Raw genomic sequence first — 22,961 nt, 5'->3', positions numbered from 1 at the left:
CATAGTCCTGTTGCCAGACATAGGGTCTTCCAGCAGCCACCCTCTTGAACCAGGGCAGCACTACCTCCTCCAGGCACTTGATGTAGGCCTCCATGTAGTGTCTGAGGCTGTGTGATAAGAGAAATGGAGGTATAATGTCACCATCACTAGTGATCACTCCAAACACCATGATGTTGACTGAATGTTTGATTTTTATACATGTTTTGGGGACAGGCAAGCCAACAGTTGTTCTGTGTATTCACCATCTGTTCATATTGGAGCTTCCGGTGCAAATGCCAAGCAGTACAGCAGGTCATTTCCAAATATCTGCCACATGTAGTTGGGAAGCAAACTTTTTACTACACAACTATTCATTCCCCTCCCCATTATAATTTCCATCAACAATGATGCAAAAATAAATGTTGAATGATAGGTACAAACTTTCTGTTCCTTTTCATTTTGTTGTTTACCTAAATATTTAATTTTTCCATTGTAGGTGGTACGTGCACTGCATTACCTTCATCAGAACCTCCAGGTAATCCACAGGGATGTGAAACCATCAAATATTTTAGTTAACAGATTGGGTTTTGTCAAAATATGTGATTTTGGCATCAGTGGCTACCTAGTAGATTCTCTTGCTAACACCAGAGATGCTGGTTGTCGACCATATATGGCAGTAAGTAGAAATTTTTCCACTATCATCACTGCTTTAATTATCACCATCATCAACTTCTTTTATTTCCATGTCTGCAGGATTTCCATCTTCAGTTTTACTGCCTGTTGCCAGCTTTGCACATAATAATGAGGGCTGCCACTTTCTTGTGTGTGCGTGTGTGCGCGTGTGTGCATGTGTTCGTGTCTGTCTGTCTAGAGCATTATATGTATTATATGTGAAATAAGCATGTCTGTACCTGTGTGGAGTCTGTTGATAAAATTTATAAAATAACAGTTTGTGTATTTTGATAGAAGATCAGTTAAAACATTTTAAACAAAGCCTATCAGAAGTGTGACCCTGATTAAAATATTAAAATTCAACTCGCATCACTCTGCACAAACTTATCTCATAATTATTAACCCTTTTTCTTCGACATCCCACATACCGCCACTAATTTCCTTGGAGATTATCTCTATTACCTATAGACATGCTTATAAAATCAAAAGACAGCACATCTATGACAGTGGTTCTCAACTGGGGTCCATACGAGATTTTATTGTTAAAATTCATCAGCAATAAATTTGTTGTACAATACACAAAATATTTTAACAATTTTTTATACAATTCCTAATAATATTTAATTATAAAAATATAATAGTATTTTTTAAACATTGGATGGCTATGAGGGTCCATCTGTGTAAAATAGGAATCAAAGGGGTCCATAGGGGAAAAATGGTTGAGAAACACTGATCTATGACTTTGGAAAGCATTTTTCCACACACAGAATTACCAAAGAAAGGTGCCAAGCTGGCAGAAACGTTGGCACGCTGGGCGAAATGCTTAGCGGTATTTCATCTGCCGCTATGTTCAGAGTTCAAATTCCGCCGAGGTCGACTTTGCCTTTCATCCTTTCGGGGTCGATTAAATAAGTACCAGTTACGCACTGGGGTCGATATAATCAACTTAATCCGTTTGTCTGTCCTTGTTCGTCCCCTCTGTGTAGCCCCTTGTGGGCAGTAAAAAAAAAAAGCAAAAAAAAAAAAGAATTACCAAAGAATGGAATGCACTTCAATTGTTAGCTATAAGAACATCAGATTCTTCAAAAGTGCCTTTCTTCCTGTAATTTATCAGCACTACTCTTGATGTCCCTATGCACCCCTTCTTCTTTATAGCTCTTCTACTGTTCACTTTTGTGTTTTATTCCATGTACTCTGCATGAGTTTTTGGCTTTCGTTGCTGTCTTCCTTATCACTTTCTGTCTTGTCTTTAACCCTTTTTCAATTACCCATGTTGCACTTGAGCACTGCTTACAACAAGCTAATTATATCATCATTATCATCATTGATTTGACTCAGGTTCATTCTTATTCTTGGTATAATCTATGTGGGTAGCTGGGTTACTATCTGTAACCTTAGGTATCCACAATCTTTCAATAGTCTTTCAAGTGCTTAAGACCCTCTTGATAATCTTTCCTGTCCCTAAAGGGCAAACTTTCTGTAGAAGCTCCACAGGGCATTCTATTCCAATCTCCTTCAACCATTTGTCTATATCTTTGCTTACAGTTCCCACTGCACCAATTATTATTATTATTTAAATAGATAGATTTTTGTTGTGGTAGTTGTGGAGAGGTGGTAGAAACTTCACCTGCAATTTTTGATAATTCTGACTTTAATACCAATGGACTCAATTCAGTTACAGTGTTCTTAAGCAGTTGTTTCTTGATAATTGCAAGAGAAACATAAGCAGCGAGTGAATTCCAGAGATACAACATTCTGGGAAGGAAGGACTGAGTATAGTGGTTAGTGTGAGGATAGAGGAGGAATGAGTGAATTAAGCATGTCTGAATGGAGGTGACATATACTATAAGGAGCAAAGGCCATAGTAGTAATGATGGTTGAAAATGCAGTTTAGAGACAGCATGTCTATGATTGAGGTTGGAGTGTGTTGACAAACAACTTTATGACAATCATTCTGATAGCCTTTTTGTGTGAGTGTAGATGCAGGCTTGGATGTCTGTTTGTGATTTCATAATTGGACATTAAATGATGACGATGTCAGAAGTAGAAGAACATTATGCTTGAAACCTCTTTCAATTATGTTAAAATGTTTTATTACAAATGAGTTGGATTGTACAAGTTCTGTGTGACAGTCTGAAGAAAATAACATTAAAAAATCAGTGTTCTATTTATTTATGAAAAACTGTAAAATTGTTTTCCTTCATTATAAAAACAAAATCTGTATGTTATTTTTTCTCTATTTTTATATTCCAGCCTGAAAGAATCAACCCTTCAGTTTCAGGAAAAGGTTATGATATAAGATCTGATGTTTGGAGTTTAGGAATTACTATGGTAAGACCTTAATTCAGTGGTTCTCAACTGGGGTCTGTATGATCCTTGGGGGTCCATATGATTTTGTTGTTAGTTTCATCATCATCATTTAATGTCTGTTGTCCATGCTGGCATGGGTTGGACAGTTTGACTGGGCTGGCACACTGGAAGGCTGTGCCAGGCTCCAGTCTGATTTGGCATGGTTTTCTACAGCTGGATGCCCTTTCTAATGCCAACCACTCTGAGAGTGTAATGGGTGCTTTTACGTGCCACCAGTACAGGTGCCATTTGTGTGACACTGGTATCCACCATGACTGTAATTTTGTTCCACTTGAAAGGTCTTCTTCTCAAGCACAACATAAGGCCAAACGTCTTGATCATTGCCTTTGTGGGGCTCAACCTTCGAAAGAAACACAGCCACTATGCCACCTTAAAAAATTCCACTGGGATCGACTTTGCCTTTCATCCTTTTGGAGCTGATAAAATAAGTACCAATTGAGCACTGAGGTTGATGTAATTGACTACCACCCTCCCCTTAACTCGCTGACCATGTGCCAAATTTTGAAACCAAAATTATCTATTTAAATAATAAAATGCTTGATCAAAATTTGAACTTGTTGAACAATATCTTTGTTGCAGAGCAGTAAGTGTACATAATTTACTCAGTATGGGGTACTTTTTCATGTATAAATAACAGAAATTGACAAAAAGTATATTTCTGCTTCACAATATTTACAAAACTAAATATTAAAAAAATATCTCTACCAATCATTGAATAACAACACACATACACACACATACATGCATGTGTGTATATATCATCACCGTACACAATATGCTTTTCTATCATTCTTACTGTAACTCGAATCTACAGTACAATCAATGTGTTTGATCCCATATCATTTCATCCAAGGATTATAGGCTAATATATGTCCAAGCATCAAAGTATAGCAAAAGACTAAAATAAGTCTCCCCTTTCACAATAATATACTTATTATGTTATGAATTATATTGAATTCAGTGATCTTGAAGCATAATGTCACAAATGAATGAAAAACCTCATTATCATCACCATCACCATTTAATACCTGTTTTGCCTGTTGGTATGAATTGACTGGTTCAGCAGGACCTGGTAGGTCAGAGGACTGTGCCAAGCTCAACTGTCTGATCTGGCATGGTTTCTACAGCTGGATGCACCTCCTAATGCCAGTCACTTTATAGAATGTACTGGATGCTATTTAGGTATAACTTACAAGACACGACCCTTTAACTGAGGAGTTGTAGTATTCAGGGAGGTAGCTGTGTGCCAAGTGATGTGAGGTTAAAGTGTGACAGGTAGACAGAAACAGGTATCTTGCTGTAGAGGAGCTACACGACTACACAAGGATAAAAGCATCAGACACCAAAAAAACCAATGAGTAATGTCTTTCATATCGTGATATGGAAACTAGATCATGATGCTGCCAAGGAAGATGATGGTTATGAAAACAATGATGAGATAAGATTTCAATGAAATAAAGAAGTGAGAGATGCAAATATTTTTCTAATGACACAGATTATTTACCTGTCTGCTCCATCTAAAATAATTATCTTGTGCTTTCCTTTTGGTAAAGTTACTTTCTGTTGAGCAAACATCTTTACATCAGTGCCTCTATCATTAAAGTTTATGAGCAATAAATTGGTTATACGTCTACAATACACAATATTTTAAGAATGTTTTAATAAAATTTCTGATAATATTTTGTTATGGGGGTTGGAGGGTAAAATAGGAATCAAAGGTGTCCACAGACAAAAAATAGTTGAGAACATAGTTTTGTTGTTGTTATGATGATGTTCCCCAATAAGAACTATCTATAAGAGAAATATAGAAAGCACAGCACCTTGGGCAGGCGTCTTCTACTTGACCAAAACCCTGTGAGTAGATTTGATAGACAGAAACTGAAAGAAACCCATCATATGTCTGTCTTTGAGTTATGTTTGTGCCACACCTTTCGCTTCACAACCAGTGCTGGTTTGTTTCTGTCCCTCTAACTTAGCAGACTGGCGAAAGAGACAGATAGAATAAGTACTGGGGGCGTTTGACTAAACCCTTCAAGACAGTGTCCCAGCATGGCCACAGTCCAGGGACCAAAACAAGTCAAAGATAAAAAAAAAAAGATAACTGATTAAACTTACAGAGGAGGGGCAGTGAACAGGTTATCACCACTTTAAATAATTAAATAGAAAATGTTGCAAGTAGTATCACCTGAAAGCTATACTGTCAAAGGCACTAGACTACTGTCCATATTAAATCTCTAGTTGGTTTACCTAACTATAAAGTGTGTTTTAGTTTATATCACCATCACTATTATTTTAACATCCACTTTTCCATGCCTGCATGGGTTAGTGGAGCTTATTGAGGTAGATTTTCTACAGCAGATGCTCTTCCTTTCACCAATCCGCAACTGTTTCCAAGCAAGGTAATTTTTCCGTGTGGTCAGAAATGGTCTCAGAATATTGGAAATGAAATTATGCTGCTTGTATGACAGGGACAATTATTTACAACTATCACAATGTCACATGCATATTCACCCACATATACATATGTATATACATACTACAGGCTCCTTCCAGTTTTTGTCTACCAAATCCACTCAAGGCTTTGGTCAGCTCAGAGCTATAGTAGAAGACACTTGCTCAAGGTGCCATGCAGTGGGACTGAACCCAGAACCATGTGGTTGGGAAACTTTTTACTACACAGCCATACCTGGAGAAGTTTATTGATGATAAGCTGGCATTGAGGGCATTTTCCTCTTCAACTGCTAAGAACCATAAAAACTACAGTTGATTATCAGCATTATGGAATCTATGATTAAGAAAGAATTAGCATTCCTTTTTTAATGCTGTTTTTATTCAGCGCATTCTTGAGATTCTTCTTTTTATTATTTGATACTTTTTGGCAAAGGATTGACAGAATCAGTAGAGTGATGGGCAAAATGCCTTGCAGGACTTAGTTATCTCCCTTTGCATTTGGAGATCAAATAGCACTGAGGTCAACTTGGCTTTTCACCCCTCCAGGCAGTATAATAACAGTTGGGTATTGGGATCATTATTATTTACTATGTCCCTTTACCCTTTAATTGTATGGTCTTGCACCTTTGTTAGACATCTTCATTTAAATATATTTTGGCAAAATATGCTTCTAATGAATGGAGTCTTTTGATTTTTCTGAATTCTTCATTCAGAGCCATTCCAATTCACAAATGTCTCTGAAAATCACAAGAGTATTACAATTCTCATCTATGTCTTATCCCTGAAAATAACATGGTTGTTTACCCAATAATGTATAATTGCAATTATTACTAATTGTTGATATCAAAAGTTAATTATAAGTGTGGCTGTGTGATAAGAAGCTTGTTTCTCAACCACATTGTTCTTAAATTCAGTCTCACTGCATGGCACCTTAGGCAAGTGCATCTTCCCTTATAGCCTTAGGCCAGCCAAAATCTTGTGAATAGATTTGGTAAATGGAAACAAAGAAGCCCGTCATATATATGTGCGTGTGTTTGTCTTCTATCACTACTTGACAACCAGTGTTGGTGCAGCCTAGTGGTTCAGTGAAGGAGACTGATAAAAAATATCTAATGACTGAAACAAAAGATAAAAGATACTGTTATTGTTACTGGTTTCAGTCATTGGACTGCAACCATGCTGGGGGCACCTCTTTTAAAGATTTTAGTGAAATTATATCTGCAAAATACTGGTGTTTATTTCATTAATTTCTGTACATGAAGCAGGTAATGCTTCCTCTGCATAAAGGGATTTAACTTGTACATGATAAATACCATATAGTGTTCAATTTGTATCATTTGTCCATATTAAATCATAGCAACCCTTTACCAATGCATATACACACACTTACCTGTAATGGGCTGTCAAGCTGCTTCTGGTTTTCAAATTTCGCTCAAGCATTAGTAAATCTGAAGCTATGGTAGAGACACTTAAGGCACCATGAAATGGGATCACATGGTTATGAACCTCATGGTTGGGAAAGGAACTTAACCATGCAGCCCTGCCTGCACCTATTTATTTAATATTATAATGTTAGTGCAAAACACTGCAAGCTGGCAGAACCGTTAGAATGCCAATAATACAATGCAGGGCTTTTCTCCATTCTGGGTTTAAATCCTTCTAAGGTCAACTTTGTCTTCAATTCCTTTCTGAGTTGATAAAATGAAGCACCTGTTAAGTATTGGGGTTGATGATATCGAGTAAACCCCTCCCCACAAATTGTTGACTTTGTGCCTAAATTAGAAACTATTTTATTAGTCCATGAAATAAAGTAAAAATTATGGTTTTATATTTATATATTTAAAGTTATAACTTTATATAACTATACAATTTGTATAACTTTATAAATATATATATATATATATATATATATATATATATATATATATATATATGAATATTCTGAGTGCCCACTCAAAGCATTTCCAGTTGATAGATATCTGGAAATTGACTCATTTATTTTTGATCATCCACTTTTACTGGTTTCAGTCATTTGACTGTGGCCATGCTGGAGCACTGCCTTTAGTCGAGCAAATCGACCCCAGGACTTATTCTTTAAAAGCCTAGTACTTATTCTAGCGGTCTCTTTTGCCGAACCGCTAAGTTATGGGGATGTAAACACTCCACCATCGGTTGTCAAGTGACACACACACACACACACACACACACACACACACACACACATATATACATATATATATATATATATATACACATATACACACATGTATACAACGGGCTTCTTTCATTTTCCCTCTACCAAATCCACTCACAAGGCTTTGGTCAGCCCGAGGCTATAGTAGAAGACACTTGCCCAAGGTGCCACACAGTGGAGCTGAACCTGGAACCATGTGGTTGGTAAGCAAGCTACTTACCACACAGCCACTCCTGCACCTATAATGTAAACACAAAATCAAAATTATTCTAGTAATAAGTCATAAAACAGATTTGCCATGGTCAAGTGAATTGTGACATTATAGACAGGATTCAGTTTAAAAAAAGAATAATAGGAAATGAAAGTTTAAAATTCTTTTTTTCTTTGGCTGGTATATCATTAACTTGTGTAAAACATGCAAGTCATATAATTATTCTAAAAGAAGCATTTTAATAAACAGTCAATATGTGTTTTGTGTTTTTCAGATTGAATTGGCTACAGGTAGATTTCCTTATGGCTGTGGTAACCCTTTCCAACAACTTAGGGAAGTTGTCATGGGTAACCCACCAACTTTACCACCAGGCACATTTTCCAAAGAGTTTGAGGATTTTATTGTGAAATGGTAAGTTGTTAATCAAGATGATATTGGAATATATTGGTTAACTACTGGCTGTTGGGAGAGGATCAGATATTGTCTTAACGGGTCATGTATTTTATATATCTTTGAAGGAGGGAAACAAACACAGAAATATTAAAGATTTGCACACGATAAAGTAAAAGACAAGTAGAGGAACAAAATGGAATAATTTAAAAAAAAACTAAACTAAATATGATACATTAAATTTTTCTGTGACCTTGAAACTTACATGTTATAGAACAAAGATTTTTTAAAAGGAAGGCATGTGAGCACAAGACAAAGAATGCGTCTTGACATAAATCAACTGAACAATGTTTAAGTTGCTGAAAAATTTTCAGATTTATTTTTTTTATTTATGAGAAAAGGATAAATGATGATTATTGTAAAATATGTTATTTTTTACTGCTTTTTCTAAAAGCAAAAAAAAAAAAAAACTATCAGAAACAGTAAAAAAACAAGAATTAAGACTGCCACCAAGATGCACTAAACATGAAGTAATATAAACTATGCATGGCTATAGAGTAGGCATGGGTGACCTTTTTTGAAAAGGAGGTTGCATAAAATATGGTTCATCATTAAACAGGTTGTGGTACTAAAAAAATTGGAGGTAGTCTCAAGGGGTGCAGATTACCCAGGTAGGTTTTGGACAGGTTATAATGGAAATGATCTGAAAATTATATGCAGTATCATCATCATCATTGTTTTAACATCCACTTTTCCATGCTTGCATAAGTTAGGTGGAATCTATTGAGGTCAATTTTCTGTGTCTGGATGCATTTCATGTCACCAACCCTTATCTGTTTCCAAGCAAAGTAATATTTTTTTTATGTTGGCTAGACATGTTTTTCCAGGAAGACTGAAAGCAAACTGCATTGCTTATATGATAGGCTTCTTTCAGTTTCCATCTACCAAATCTACTTGCAAGGCTTGATCACTCCAGGTCTATAAAAGGAGACATAAGCTACATAGTTCGGAAGCACGCTTCTTAACCTCACAATTATGGCTCAGTCTCTGAAACAGAATATAAATAACTGAGTCAGACGTCACGTAAAATGAGATTAATCCAATATATTTATCTCATTCTCCTTTCTCTATTTCAGTCTTCAAAAGGAATACAAAGAGCGACCTTATTATGGCACACTGTTGGAGCACCCTTTTATTGTACGAGCAGATACTTTAGATGTTGACATGGCAAAGTACATTTCATCTGTCTTGGACAAATACACTGGCTGGGAAGGCTAAATGCTTTGCATAGTTTACAGATGAAGAGGAAAGAAGAGACTGTAAAACTACTTTATTCTTTGTTCAACTACTAATCTAATTGATTTGGCATCTATTATGAAACATCATAAACTTTTTACATGTGTTGGTATATAAGCATATGTGTGTGTGTGTGTGTGTGCGCAAGGTTATGGATGCTTATGCGCGTACAATGTATTTATATATAAATACATTGTGTGTGTGTGTGTGCGTGTGTGTATTCTTCAGTTGCACTTGCTTGGCAAATGCGTTGACCTGAGATCTGTGTTTAGACTAAAACAATTGCCTCATGTTAGTTATAGCTTCACATTTTATATTCATTTTTCTACTTAAAATATATTAAGTAAAAGTGAGTACCAGTCTATCATGGGGCAATTGCATTTATGTACGTATGTTTGTGTGAATGTGTGTGTATATATATGTATGTATAAATGTGTGTGTATATATATATTATGTCTATATATATATGTACATACGTATATATATGCATATATATATTTGCGTGTATGTATGTTTGTGTGTATATATATGTATGTATATATGTGTGTATATGTATGTGTGTGTATATATATATACATGTATGTATATGTATATATGTATATCTATAAGTATATATATATATATATATATATATATATGCATGTATATATATGTGTATGTGTGTGTGCATTGGTTGAAGCATTTATCTTATGGAAGCTGGCATTCCAAAATAACCAAAATTGCCACCAACGAGAAAAAGAAGAATAAAAGAAAGGAATGATTTATTTACTTAGATAACATAACTTCGAATGAAGTTCGCTACATCATTATGTGTAATGAACTTGCAAAAAAAAAAAAAAAGGTAATAAAAGAAAATGAAAATAACAATCTTAATTCGTGAATATTGATACCTGCTGTGTCTCACACTATAAAATATGTGTGATAAGACATTAACGATATATATATATATATATATATATATATGTATGTATGTATGTATGTATATATATAATAGTATTTTGATACTGCTTTTTAGTTCTAATTCTCTTTTAATTCCATGGTGCCTTTGAGCAGGGCTTGGTGGTGTGGCGTGGTGTGGATTCTTTTATTCCGATTTTTAATCATTGAACAGATCCTCAGGTATGCCTGATGTTACAACAACAAAGAAAAAAAAATAGACAAGAAAGAAGTTAATCAGAGGTTTTATTGAGATAGATGAAAGACTTATTCTTAAGAAACAGAATAGACCACTGTCATCCAACTGTCCTATTAATTAAGTAAATAATTAGCTAACTAATTGTTATTGAAAATATTTTTCCACCGTTATGTTGATTTTGTGGCTTGTTTTTTTTTTCTTTTTTCTTATACTTCTTTTTGTATGGTAACATTGTCAAATGATTCAAAGCCAATATTTTAACAAATCACGTTAAATGCAAAGACTTTAGATGAGCTATGCAACAAAAATAAATGAAGAAAAAAATGTTAAAAAAATCCATGTAAAAATTTGGCTGTTAATTACATGATATAGATTTATTTTTTTTCTTTTGAGGGTGGAATTTTTTATTTATTTTTTTCTAAGAAAGTTTATGATATTCATTTAAAATGTAATGATTATTATTACTTTTTTTTTTTTTTGTAATCTTTTACTTCAGTTTTTAGTTTCCAATTAAGACGCGAAGAAAAATAAAATTACAATTTTTAAAGATTATAAGTTTTTTTAATAATTTGTTTTTCTTTTATTTTCGTCCTCTTAATATCAAAGGAAAATTCTGATTGTTTTAGGATCTATTAAATGATACAAGAACTGTGAAATTTATAATTATTTTTCCGGAACGGCGGATCTCGAAGCATATAAAGCTATAAATATAGCATGTAAAATATTGGATTGAAAACGTCAAAAATTGCCTGTGAAGTACAAGCCCATACCGCCTGTAAATGTGACGGGAATCCTACCATTGAGCTAAAGCAATTTGAAATTCTTTATCCATTTTAGAAACCAGTGAGAATTGTGTGTTGTTGATGCCATAAGAATTTATAAACTTTGAGAAAACAATGAGATTTATATTCTGTTGAAAAATTATCTGCTAAATTAAACTGAAACTTGAAAATATGTTAGAACAGGGGTTTTCAAACTTTTTGACTTGCGGACCCCTTTATATTTTAGGCTTTACCCTTATAAACGCTTATGAAATTTATACATAAATATTTGCTTGAAATGACATATAGTTTTACATTTATTTATTTAACAGTATTTAACAAATAGGTTTATTGTCAATTAAAAGATTTTGATTAAAAAACATATATAAAATCAAATTGCCCATAAAAAGTATTTGCTGTCCACAGACCCCCGTCTTGTCCTTGCGGACCCCCTGTGGTCCACAGACCACAGTTTGAAAACCCCTGTATTAGAAGACTAAGAATATTCACACAAGTGCTAGTATTTCAATACAGTTATTAACACAAAGTGTTGATGCTCTACTATTGAATTAGCAGAAATAGTTAAGTATCGCACTAAATTCATTGACGTATTCTTTGTTCTGTGTTCAAATTCTGCTGGGATTCTTGATGTCTTCATCCTTCATTTTCAGAATTTATAATGCAATAAGTGTGGAAGAATATTTGAATCATATATAGTTATTCCCCCTGCACCAGTGTCTTGAAATTTTTATGCAGAAGAGAAAAATACATAGAATAATTGTAAACATAATGTTTTAGATTATTAACTTTGTCTTTAGAAAGGGAAGATATTCAGCATTTATATATGACATTGTAAAGATGAGTTTAATTGCTTAAAAAAATGTAATTTTATTAATAACCCTCTCAGATATGTAGGTAGTTAAATCATTATTTCATATATTTCTCATGCATGCACTGCCAACTTAGTCATGTTTACTACTTTATACTTTGCTTTATACCTTTATGGAAGCTACATAGCTCTGCTTGTTTCGGTTTGCTTAACAGAACAGGTATTACTTCTTCATTTATATTAGCAATAGTAAGTACCAACAGCTGTTAAAACATTTCGATCTAATAATGTGCAAAAAAGGTGAGAAGGAAGAACCACCTTGTACATTACAGCATGGGAAATCATAAACAAATAAAATGTGAAAAGCTAATTAAGAGTCTCGTCATCATTTACTGTCCGTTTTCCGTGCTGGCATAGGTTGGGCAGTTTGAAAAGAGCTAGCAAACCAGAGAGCTGTACGAGGCTTCAATTGTCCATTTTGGCACAGCTTCTATGGTTGGATGTCTTTCCTAATGCCAACCACTTCACAGAGTGTGCTGGATGTCTATTTTACATGGTGTCAGCATGGGTGCATTTTACATGGCATCAAGAGTACTTTTATAAGAAAAAAAAGGCACCAGTTTCATGGGTAAGAATTAGATTATATATCATTTGCTGTGCAAATATATCATGGTGTACACTTCAGAATACATACTATTCTCTCATTCATAAGGTATTATAAATTTATATTTTTATTTTACTACTGTATGCAGACACAGCTGTATGGTTAAGAAGCTTGCTTTCCAACCATGTTGTTTCAGGCTCAGTTCCACTGTGTAGCACTTTGAGCAAGTGTTTCCTACTATAGCTCCAGCCTGACCAAAGGCTTGTGAGTGTATTTGATAGATAGAAGTTAAAAGAAGTCCATCATATGTATATGTTTGTATGTTCATGTGTGCCCTTGTCTAGACATCACCTGATAGTTGTAAACAAGCATCATCATCATACAAACTAGGTTGTTTCCATTCATTTAGGGGAAATACCTGGTTGAGTCAAAAGAGTTTTGGGGATTTCAAACTTGATTTAATAATTCAAACATTATATATGAAAAGCTTTTATTCATCAAAATATATCCAATCATATTCCATTGTCTGTTGCCATCATTGTGTCAGAAGCTCAATTTCATGCTTATACCACTTGGCTAGTTTAGAGGAAAAAAACTGTTTTCAGTCTCATCCACAATGTCGAACCTCCATCTATGCTGGGAATGAGCCATGACTCAGAAAAGTTGGTAATCGGATTGTGCAAGGTTTGGACTGTAGACAGAGTGTGACAGCACATCCAGCCCTTCAAATTTGTGCTGGGGAATTGTCATGCTGTAGGAGAGTGCTTCTTCAATTGGCCAATTCCTGGTAGTGGGCTTTCAAAGCATCTTATACTCACTGCAGTTCTTGAGCATAAAGGTTAGCATTCATATGACCATCTGGGATAAGTCCAAAGTGCAACAACTCCTTGAAATTCCTCCAAACACATGACCTATTCAAACTGTCCTTATTTGACAACAGGTTCTGAAGCCAAGCCAAAACAAAACCATTGATATCTCGTTTTAGGATTATGAAAATGGTATTAAAAGTGTTTTTACTGTTGATGCAGTACAATGCAGGTGACGAGTTGATCCATTTGCTCTGGTTGATATTCCAACACTATTGGCTTGATTCAGGCATTCAATTAAACCAAAACCTTCCCTTAATGCAGAATTATATAGCCAAAATGATTTATTTTTTTATGGTTATGATATACCAACATATGTTGCAATGGTTGAATTTAATTAGAATTGAGTTCACTATATCTTAACCCTTTAAACTGGTTACATCATGTCAAAATATTTTGCCTATCCTATGTTCAAACCAGCCAGATCCAGCCTCTCATACCTACCCTACATTGTCATTCTAAAAATAAACAATCACATTATCATCGGAATCTCAAAGCTACAAGATAATGCATAATTAATCCAAAACATTGGGAATATATATGCATTAGAGAAATCTGAATGTTAAAAGGTGAGACCTAGTGGAACCCATTCCTCTTCAGGTCTGAATGCAATTGGCTCCTTCTGGAGAGAAAAAGAGAGAAACTATTATGCACAGCATGAAACAGTTACATCAATGAAATCTCAAAGCTGTGAGATAGTTTATGATTAATGCAGAACAATGAAAATAAATAAGCATTACACTCGACAGAGTAATCTGAATGCTAAAAGATTAAAAATTGTTTTATATTACAAGTTTCACTTATAACAATAATTATATATATTGATAATATTGATATTTAGTTGGTAGACAATGTTTCCCAGCTTAACATTATCACCTACCTTTTGGTTATCTTCCATGGAGTGAACTAAAGTTGCAAGTGTTCCAATCAGAATTTTCATTTACGGTTAAATTCTTCTCTTTTCCCTTGCCTCAAAAATTCTCAAAAATGGTTCATGGGTATTGCCTTTTTTCTCTGTCTTTGCTATAAAAAACATATTTAAAAAATAATTCAGCTCGAGGAAAATAGACCTGAGAGTAAAGAACATTATATATAATAGCAGAAAGACTGCCTTCTGGGCAGTTTTCTGCTAGCCACTTGATATTTTAAAATTTGATTCCCAATTTTAATAATTGTTATATTTTATATCTCATTATTTCTTTGTATAATAGTGCACACTTAGTAAATATTGCTTTCATTATTTTATCACAGTCATAATCTCTCTTTTTTAAACAAACATCAAGGTAGTCCAACTATGGAGGAGGAAGCAGTTCATCAAGTTTTACCTTCCCCTGAAAGCAACATACAGATTTCAATTCAGCAGCCCATCTGTAAGCTTTGCAGTATGAACAAACATTGTCAACGAGACTCCCTGCTTTGTGTAGCTGTACAATAGACAGGACAGACTGTTCTTGAAAATTATTGAAACTGGCTTTCATTGCTAATCTTTTAACAGAATTCTTCCTAGTTGGAAAATTTTTTTCATCTGTACTCCTGCTGTAAATATTCAGTTTCATCTCTCAGCACCGTTTGTTGGCACTGGTGTTTCTGTTTGTAACTCACTGAAGTTTGGAAAGCTTCCCATTTTATATTGCTTATCAGTAGACAGCTGAACAGTCATAGATGGTGTATGCTGACGCAGTGTCTTATTTTGAAGTAGAATATTCTCCTCTCAAGATACCCTAATCAGTTGGTCATGAGTAGCAGAAACAGAATCATCTCTACATCCACGTGCAAATTCAGACTTTTGTTTCAGCTGCTTTGCCTGGTTTTAACTGATTCAGTTGCCATTGTACCTTTGCTGTTAAATGTTCTTTTTCAGTCACATATGTTTTTGGATACCCCATGTTGAATTGCAAAATTCTAATGTGATATTAGTGTAATAACGAAATCAAACCTGGGGAGAGAGAGGACATTGCAAACAATGAATGAAATATCATATAAATAAAAGCTTGTTAAAAACTATCTTGTACCGAATATTTAAATTTGTGAACTTGAAATATTCAATAATAAAAGGAAGTTCAGAAAGTAAATTTTCCTGAAAACTTCCAGATGGTCAAGCCTTTAATAATTGCTTTCTTTTAGTGACTGTTACATACCTCATTAATAAGCAGCTTTCTCCAAAAATAATATACTAGCAGAAAGACTGCCCTCCAGGCAGTTTTCTGCTAGCCCTTTGATAGTATTTTCACATTTGATTCCCAATTCTAATAATTTTTATATTTTAGATCTAATTATTTTTTGTATAATAGTGCTCACTTGCTTAGTAAATATTGCTTTCATTATTTTATTCACAGTCATCATCTCTCTCTCTTAAAAAAACATCACAGTAGTCCAACAACAGAGGAAGAAGCAGTTGGTCAAGTTTTACCTTCCCCTCAAAGTAACATAGAGATTACAATCCAGCAGCCAATCTGTAAGCTTTGTAGTGTGTGTGTGTGTGTGTGTGAGTGTGTGTGAGAGAGAGAGAGGGTAGGAGAGAACATTGCAAACAATGAAAGAAATAAATGAAAAAATCGTATAAATAAAAGGGCATTACTGTAGATGTATACATCCTCGACTTTGTTGCCTCATAACATCCAGAAAAATGAATACTTTTAAAAAGCATTTTCTACAAATACCGCTTAGATGTTGTGGCTTCAGAGTATATAGGGATTTATGGGAAAGAATTTTTCTGAGGGGTTGGAGAGAGGCGTTTTGGAAAATCTCATATGATCTGACTTTTTTTCCCCTCATAACTTTCAGGAAAATGGATATCTTTTAATGAAAATTTATACGAATCCCTTTCAAATGGCATAGATTACAATTATAAAGAAATTTATGGGGGAAATTTTTGGTGAGATTTTCCCCATTTTTTTTTTAAACCACAGCCTTTGAACTGATGGGCTTGGTAGCAGGTGGTGGTGGTGGGGGGGCATCTTTGCATGAAAAAGTTTTCAAAATTTTTTTTTTTTTTTTTTTTTTTACAACTCACCTCCCTCATCATCCCACTCCAGACTTATTTTGGCCATTTTCTTTTTTGCACTTCAAAACTATGGGAAGAGCTTTTTTATTAAAAAAAAATTTTTTTAATTGTTAATATCTTCAGAGGGAAAAGTGAGTGATTTGGCTGTTGTTTCTAGCACATCTAACAAGAACCCGCTTTGAGGAAGATAATAAAAGCAGAGACACTGAGAGCAGTGATGGAGTGAAACCTCAACTTTGAATTAAGAAATAAACTATGAGATGAAGTGAATTAATGAATACTTTTAATTTTCCTCCATTTGTTCTTATAAATGTATATGAATATCTATCTATATATTTAAATATATATATATATATATGCATATCTAAATAAACATATTTTTTATATGTTTGTAACTAAATTGGAAAGCACATTACAAAGGTGTATTACTTTCGAACAGTCTAAAGAAGAGCTTCTTGTGTGGTAATCTACCCCTTGAGACTGTGCTCTTATTACCTTGGATTAAATTAAATCAAGACTGTTGCTACAGCAAAGCTGGCATGTTTATATAGTATATGATGTGATGTGCATGTGTGTGTATGAAATGAAATGTATAAAACATTTGTAAACACTTCCAGTATTTGTTGGCTGATAAGATGCATCACCATATTCAAGGTTTGTTATTATTATTTATATGTATATTATTTGAGGAAATGGCATTCCTTTTAACCATGTACTAAAATGACATGGAGTATAAAACACTGGAAATTATTCTGGTATACATTTTTGAAAAGAAAAATAAATATATAGGTGCAGGGGTGGCTGTGCAGTAAGAAATTTGCTTCCCAACCACATGGTTTTCGATTCAGTCCCACTATATAGAACCATGGGTAAGTGTCTTCTACTAAAGCCCCAGACTGATGAAACCCATGCAAGTGGATTTGAGAAACTGAAACTGTAAGAAATTCATCGTATGCATATATATATATATATATATATATAATGCGAGAGAGTTAGGGGTTTAGGATTCAACCCACTAATGGATAGTATCTATCCAATATACTGCTGGGATGGTACCCAATTATTGTTACACTAGTGTTATACCAGGTGCAATAAATGGGAGCGGGTAAATGGGGGTGGTTACCCTAAATTTGTATATCAATTAGAAAATAGAGGATAATATGCTGAACCCAACGACTTGCAGACAGTGTATCCCGATGGTTTTTTTTATCACTTTAGCTATGAATTAAATTAATGAATTCAACGGGATACACTGTCTGCAAGTCTTTGGGTTAAGCATATTATCCTCCATTTTCTAATTGATAAATATATATATATAAGGTGAGCAAAAGTGTATGTACGCCACTATATGTATATATAAATCCCCCCAAATGGAACAAGAACGCAACAGATGACAATAAAACATCCAGACAGATAGACGAGACAAAGACAGACAGGTAAAACAACGAAAAGATGGATTGGGTAAAACAAGGATGGGTCATTTGTGGCCTTCTCTTGTCAGTCAAGTTTCCAGATTATCCTTACAGTTTTGGCCGATTACACTTGAGACTGTTCAAATCTGGCTGGCCCCAAAAATCTAAGCTAAGAGCATTAAATATTTTGAGAGAAACCAAGCGAATACGTACAACAAAAAAAACAAAAAAAAAAACAGAGAAAATGTTACATACAAATACAAACAAGAAAATAACAACAGGTGTCTTTCAACTAATAGAGACAAATCAAATTAAACAGGCATGTGAAAGTAAAAGCTTTGAGGCAGGAACATGGATGAACATGAGAGATGAAAGTCATGAGACAGGAATATAAGGGATGCTTAATCTACCTACTTTTCTTCGTTTATCTCTCCCTTGTACCTTCCCTGTGTCCCTTTGATTTTCTCTGTTGTTTTTCCCCTAATTCTTCAATCCTCCTGCCCCCTATCTCTTCTATTTTCCATCCACCTGATCAGTGTTCAGCCAGGCATAATCTTTCTTTCTTGGCTTGACTGCTGACTGTGAAGCATCTCTTATATTCCTGTCTCATGACTTTCATCTCTTATGTTCTTGCCTCAAACCTTTTACTCTTTCACACATCATCTCAGCTTGATTCATCTCTATTAGTCGAAAGACACCTGTTGTTATTTTCTTGTTATTTTTATTTGTAATTGTGTAACATTTTCTCCATTTTTTTTTGTCTTTGCAGTCATACACATTCACTTGCTTTCTCTCAAAATATTTCATGCTCTTAGCTTAGATTTTTGGGGCTAGCCAGCTTTGAACAGTCTCGAGTGTAATTGGCCAAAACTGTAAGGATAATCTGGAAACTCGATTGGTGTATGAGTGGATCAAGAAGTTTAAAAATGGCCAGACAAACATACATGACACTTGAAGAGGGAGCAGGACACCTGTCAACCTTCATCACTGACAAAAAGATTCAGCAAGCTCGAGAGATGGTAATGGTGAACTGGTTCAACATTACCATCTCTCGAATCACTGCTCTTTGTTCTTCTTTGGTGCACATTGCTATTGGCTATGCTTACAGTATAAAGCCAGAAAGAAAAATGGCACGATCAGGCTCAAACTTCACTCCTTATATATATATATATATGTATATATACATACATATACATATATATATATATATATATATAATCATAAATATACAGGGATTAGCAGTAGCCTGCTTCTCCAACATACTGAGAATTCAGAAATAGCAGTCAAAGAACTATTTCTGAATTCTCAGTATGTTGGAGAAGCAGGCTACTGCTAATCCCTGTATATTTATGATTATAAATGGTTTTACCGATAAAGGTTTTTTCATACTGAGCTACCCGTCAAAATTGTTGATTATTAATTTTATTACTAATTGATGATTCCCTGCCCTATATATCTATCTATCTATCTATCCAAATGTCTTGGCAGCTCTCTGGAAGTTGTAGATAATTTTTGCTACCTAGGTGATCTAATTAGCAGTAGAAGAGGGTGTACAGACAATGTAATTGCTAGAATAAGAATAGGATGGAGAAAAGTGATAATCCTGTACTGCTCTATTACCAGATATTTTAAACATCTCTGCAACTATCCTTGATAGACACTTGCATCTTTCCCTTTCTTTATGTCCTTGATCATCTTTTCTGCTATGCTGCTGTCAACTTGAATTACTGGTCCTTTTGTAGGGTCAGCACAAGGTAACTCTCTTCATCTCATCCAATAGCTTCTTGTAATAGCACTTCCATACCACTTTCTTATCTTCCATATCAATGGCAAGTATATGTATATATATATATATATATATATATATATATATATATATAAATATATATATATAAACTCAATGTTTTCTAACATGAGCACTTGATCAAATTTCTTGAGGTAGGTAGCCAATTTAATCAGCAAATATTTGGCTGATATTTCATTTTATTAGTGCCAGAAGTATTAAAAGCAGAGGTGATACTGATAAAATATGAAACTAAATACGAAACATTCTACTAATTCACTGAACATTTTCTTTATTAATCACAATAATCTGATAGTTTACAATAGTTTTATTTTTTTCCCTACTTTATATATTTTGAAGTCGAATATTAATTCACTGTATCCAGATTTGCTCTTTTCTATTTTAATGTATTTCATTAACAAATATATATCAATTCTGAAGGAGGTCATAATTTTTATTCATTTTATAATGAATATTTTATTTCTAACCAAGTGACATTATTTCATCTTACTATTTCTCTCACTCACTCTCTCTTTTAGTAAAGGACCAAATCAAACACTTCATACTATCTAGTTATGTCCCTTTATGTTCTCAGTTCATATCTTTCTAAGGCTACCTTGGCTTTTCATTCTTTGAAGTAGTGGAGTGGGAATCAATAAAATAAACACTAGTAAAATATGCAGGATCAATTTTATCAACTGTACACTACTCTTTGAAGTTTGTAGTCTTGTACCTTTGTACCTAAAGTTGAAATAATCCCTTATTTTCCAGATAGTCATGCTGGCAGTAGAGCCTAATTTTTTTTACCCTAAAATATTTTAATAAATTGCAAGTGAGAGGTATTACCTCTTTCAATTACTTTTACAGGGCCAATAATTAAATGACTAGGTAAAGATTTGAAGATTAGGTCTTTTGATGCCAATCTGCCCGATATCGCCCTGATTCTATGATACAAACTTTCCAGGCATGGTTGTGTGGTAAGAAGTTTGCTTCCCAACAACATGGCTCTGGGTTCAGTCCCACTGTGTGGCACCTTGGATAAATGTCTTCTACTATAACCTTGGGCTGGCCAAAACCTTGTGAGTGGATTTGGTAGATGGAAACTGAAAAGAAGTCCGTCATATACATATATATGAGTGGGTGTGTGTCTTTATGTCTGTGTTTATCTCCACCACTGCTTGACAACTGGTGTTGGTGTGTTTGCATCCCTGTAACTTAGCAGTTCGACAAAAGAGACCGATAGAATAAGTACCAGGCTTAAGACATAAGTACTGGGGTTGATTCATTCTTCAAGGTGGTACCCCAGCATGGGTATAGTCTAATGATTGAAGCAAGTAAAAGATATAAAAAAAAGAAGATAAATTGTTTCCTTCCCATCAATGCTTGACAACTGGGATTGGTTAGTTTGCCTCCTTGTGATTTAGTGGTTTGACAGAAAAGACCAGTAGAATAGATACCAAGCTTAAAGAATTAATTACTGGGGTACTTGTTTGACTAAACCCTATCAAGTGGTCCAACATGACTGCTGTTCAATGAGTGAAACAAAAGATAAAAGTAATATTCTGATGTCAAATTTCTTCTGTGTCCTCTATGTAAGAATTACAATGCTACAAGCGTTTGGCCTAATGACATGCTCTTTTGTTTCATATCAAACTTATGTACAATATGCAGCATTTGTTTCTCCTCCTTCTCTGTTGCTTGTTGGCACTCCGTCGCTTACGATGTCGAGGGTTCCAGTTGATCCGATCAACGGAACAGCTTGCTTGTGAAATTAACGTGCAAGTGGCTGAGCACTCCACAGACACGTGTACCCTTAACAAAGTTCTCGGGGATATTCAGCGTGACACAGTGTGACAAGGCTGACCCTTTGAATTACAGGCACAACACCTAGAGGAAGTAAGAGTGAGAGAAAGTTGTGGTGAAAGAGTACAGCAGAGTTCGCCACCACCCCCTGCCCGAGCCTCATGGAGCTTTAGGTGTTTTCGCTCAAACACTCACAACACCCGGTCTGGGAATCGAAACTGCGATCCTATGACCCCGAGTTCGCTGCCCTAACCACTGGGCCATTGCGCCTCCACTCTGTTGCTTAGATATTGTATATACAACAGATCATAGTCAGCTTATTTCTCTAATAATAACTAGGTTTTTCAACCCTGTAATGCAAAACATAAGTTCTTGACAAGTGGTGACTGCAACACTAAATTTAACAAGTAGTCGTCAGTGATGCTAGTGTTCTTTAAGATACACCCAAATTAAGTGAGCTATTGAAAGTTCAGTGTGTTTGCTGTTGGTGTGGTGTCTCTAACAACATACACATTGTTGATCCATTAGTTAATAGGTCAGAACACTAACAACTCAGTTGAACACTCTTTAGATCATTACCTGTTGCAGAAGTGTTGACTGAAAAAATATATTTCCAGCACCTGGGTCACAAGAAAAAAAAAAAAAAAAAATACTGGTCATTTCAGTATTAAAACTTGACATTGTTTAACTCTTTTGATGCTAACCCATCTGAAATAGTCCGCTGTTCTATGATATAAACTTCCTGTTTTAACCCTTTAGCATTCAAATTTCTCTGTCAAATGTAATGCTTATATATTTACTCTTACCTCCTTAATACTAGTAGAGTTCGATCAAAGCACTGCTTTCTCAAGCCCACTTTGGCTCAAAGAAACATTTTAATTAAAGTTTAACTGCTGAAATATCACATTTTGGGGTTTTCATATTACACATCATAGCAGATCTCAGTTTGTCAAATGATATGACATTTCTCTTTTGAATATGGCAAAAAATAATGATCTCCAGCAGCAGGAAGCAGACACCAATACCACTTCTTGACAGAAATATTTGCTATAAGAGAAATATGTGACCAAAATACAACCTAGTTTGAGAGTTATGTTTAAGCAGTGATGAGTTCCCTCAACTCTTGCTTAGTAGGGCAACCATGAAAGATTTTGTTTTTATACAGTGCCTCTAAAGTCACCTGTTAAACTGGCAGTGATTT

At 34.6% G+C, this 22,961-nt stretch overlaps 1 protein-coding gene across 1 annotated transcript in view; it reads left to right on the top strand.

Annotated features, from left to right (window-relative positions):
* LOC106875020 (dual specificity mitogen-activated protein kinase kinase 6) overlaps positions 1 to 10,430 on the top strand; it is a 65,596-nt gene extending 55,166 nt beyond the window's left edge. Inside the window, exons 6-9 of the mRNA XM_089355377.1 lie at positions 476 to 655; positions 2,905 to 2,982; positions 8,152 to 8,288; positions 9,404 to 10,430. Of these exons, the coding sequence (XP_089211503.1) occupies positions 476 to 655; positions 2,905 to 2,982; positions 8,152 to 8,288; positions 9,404 to 9,545 (537 nt within the window). The 3' untranslated portion in view covers positions 9,546 to 10,430. The remainder of the gene's footprint in view (positions 1 to 475; positions 656 to 2,904; positions 2,983 to 8,151; positions 8,289 to 9,403) is intronic.
* Positions 10,431 to 22,961: the final 12,531 nt, after the last annotated feature.

Source organism: Octopus bimaculoides, chromosome 7 (genome assembly GCF_046866305.1).
Source record: "Octopus bimaculoides isolate indiv1 chromosome 7, ASM4686630v1, whole genome shotgun sequence".
NCBI classification, from domain to species: Eukaryota; Metazoa; Mollusca; class Cephalopoda; order Octopoda; family Octopodidae; genus Octopus; species Octopus bimaculoides.
The sequence above is the reverse complement of the archived record's forward strand: the minus strand, read 5'-3'. Positions and strand labels throughout refer to the sequence as shown.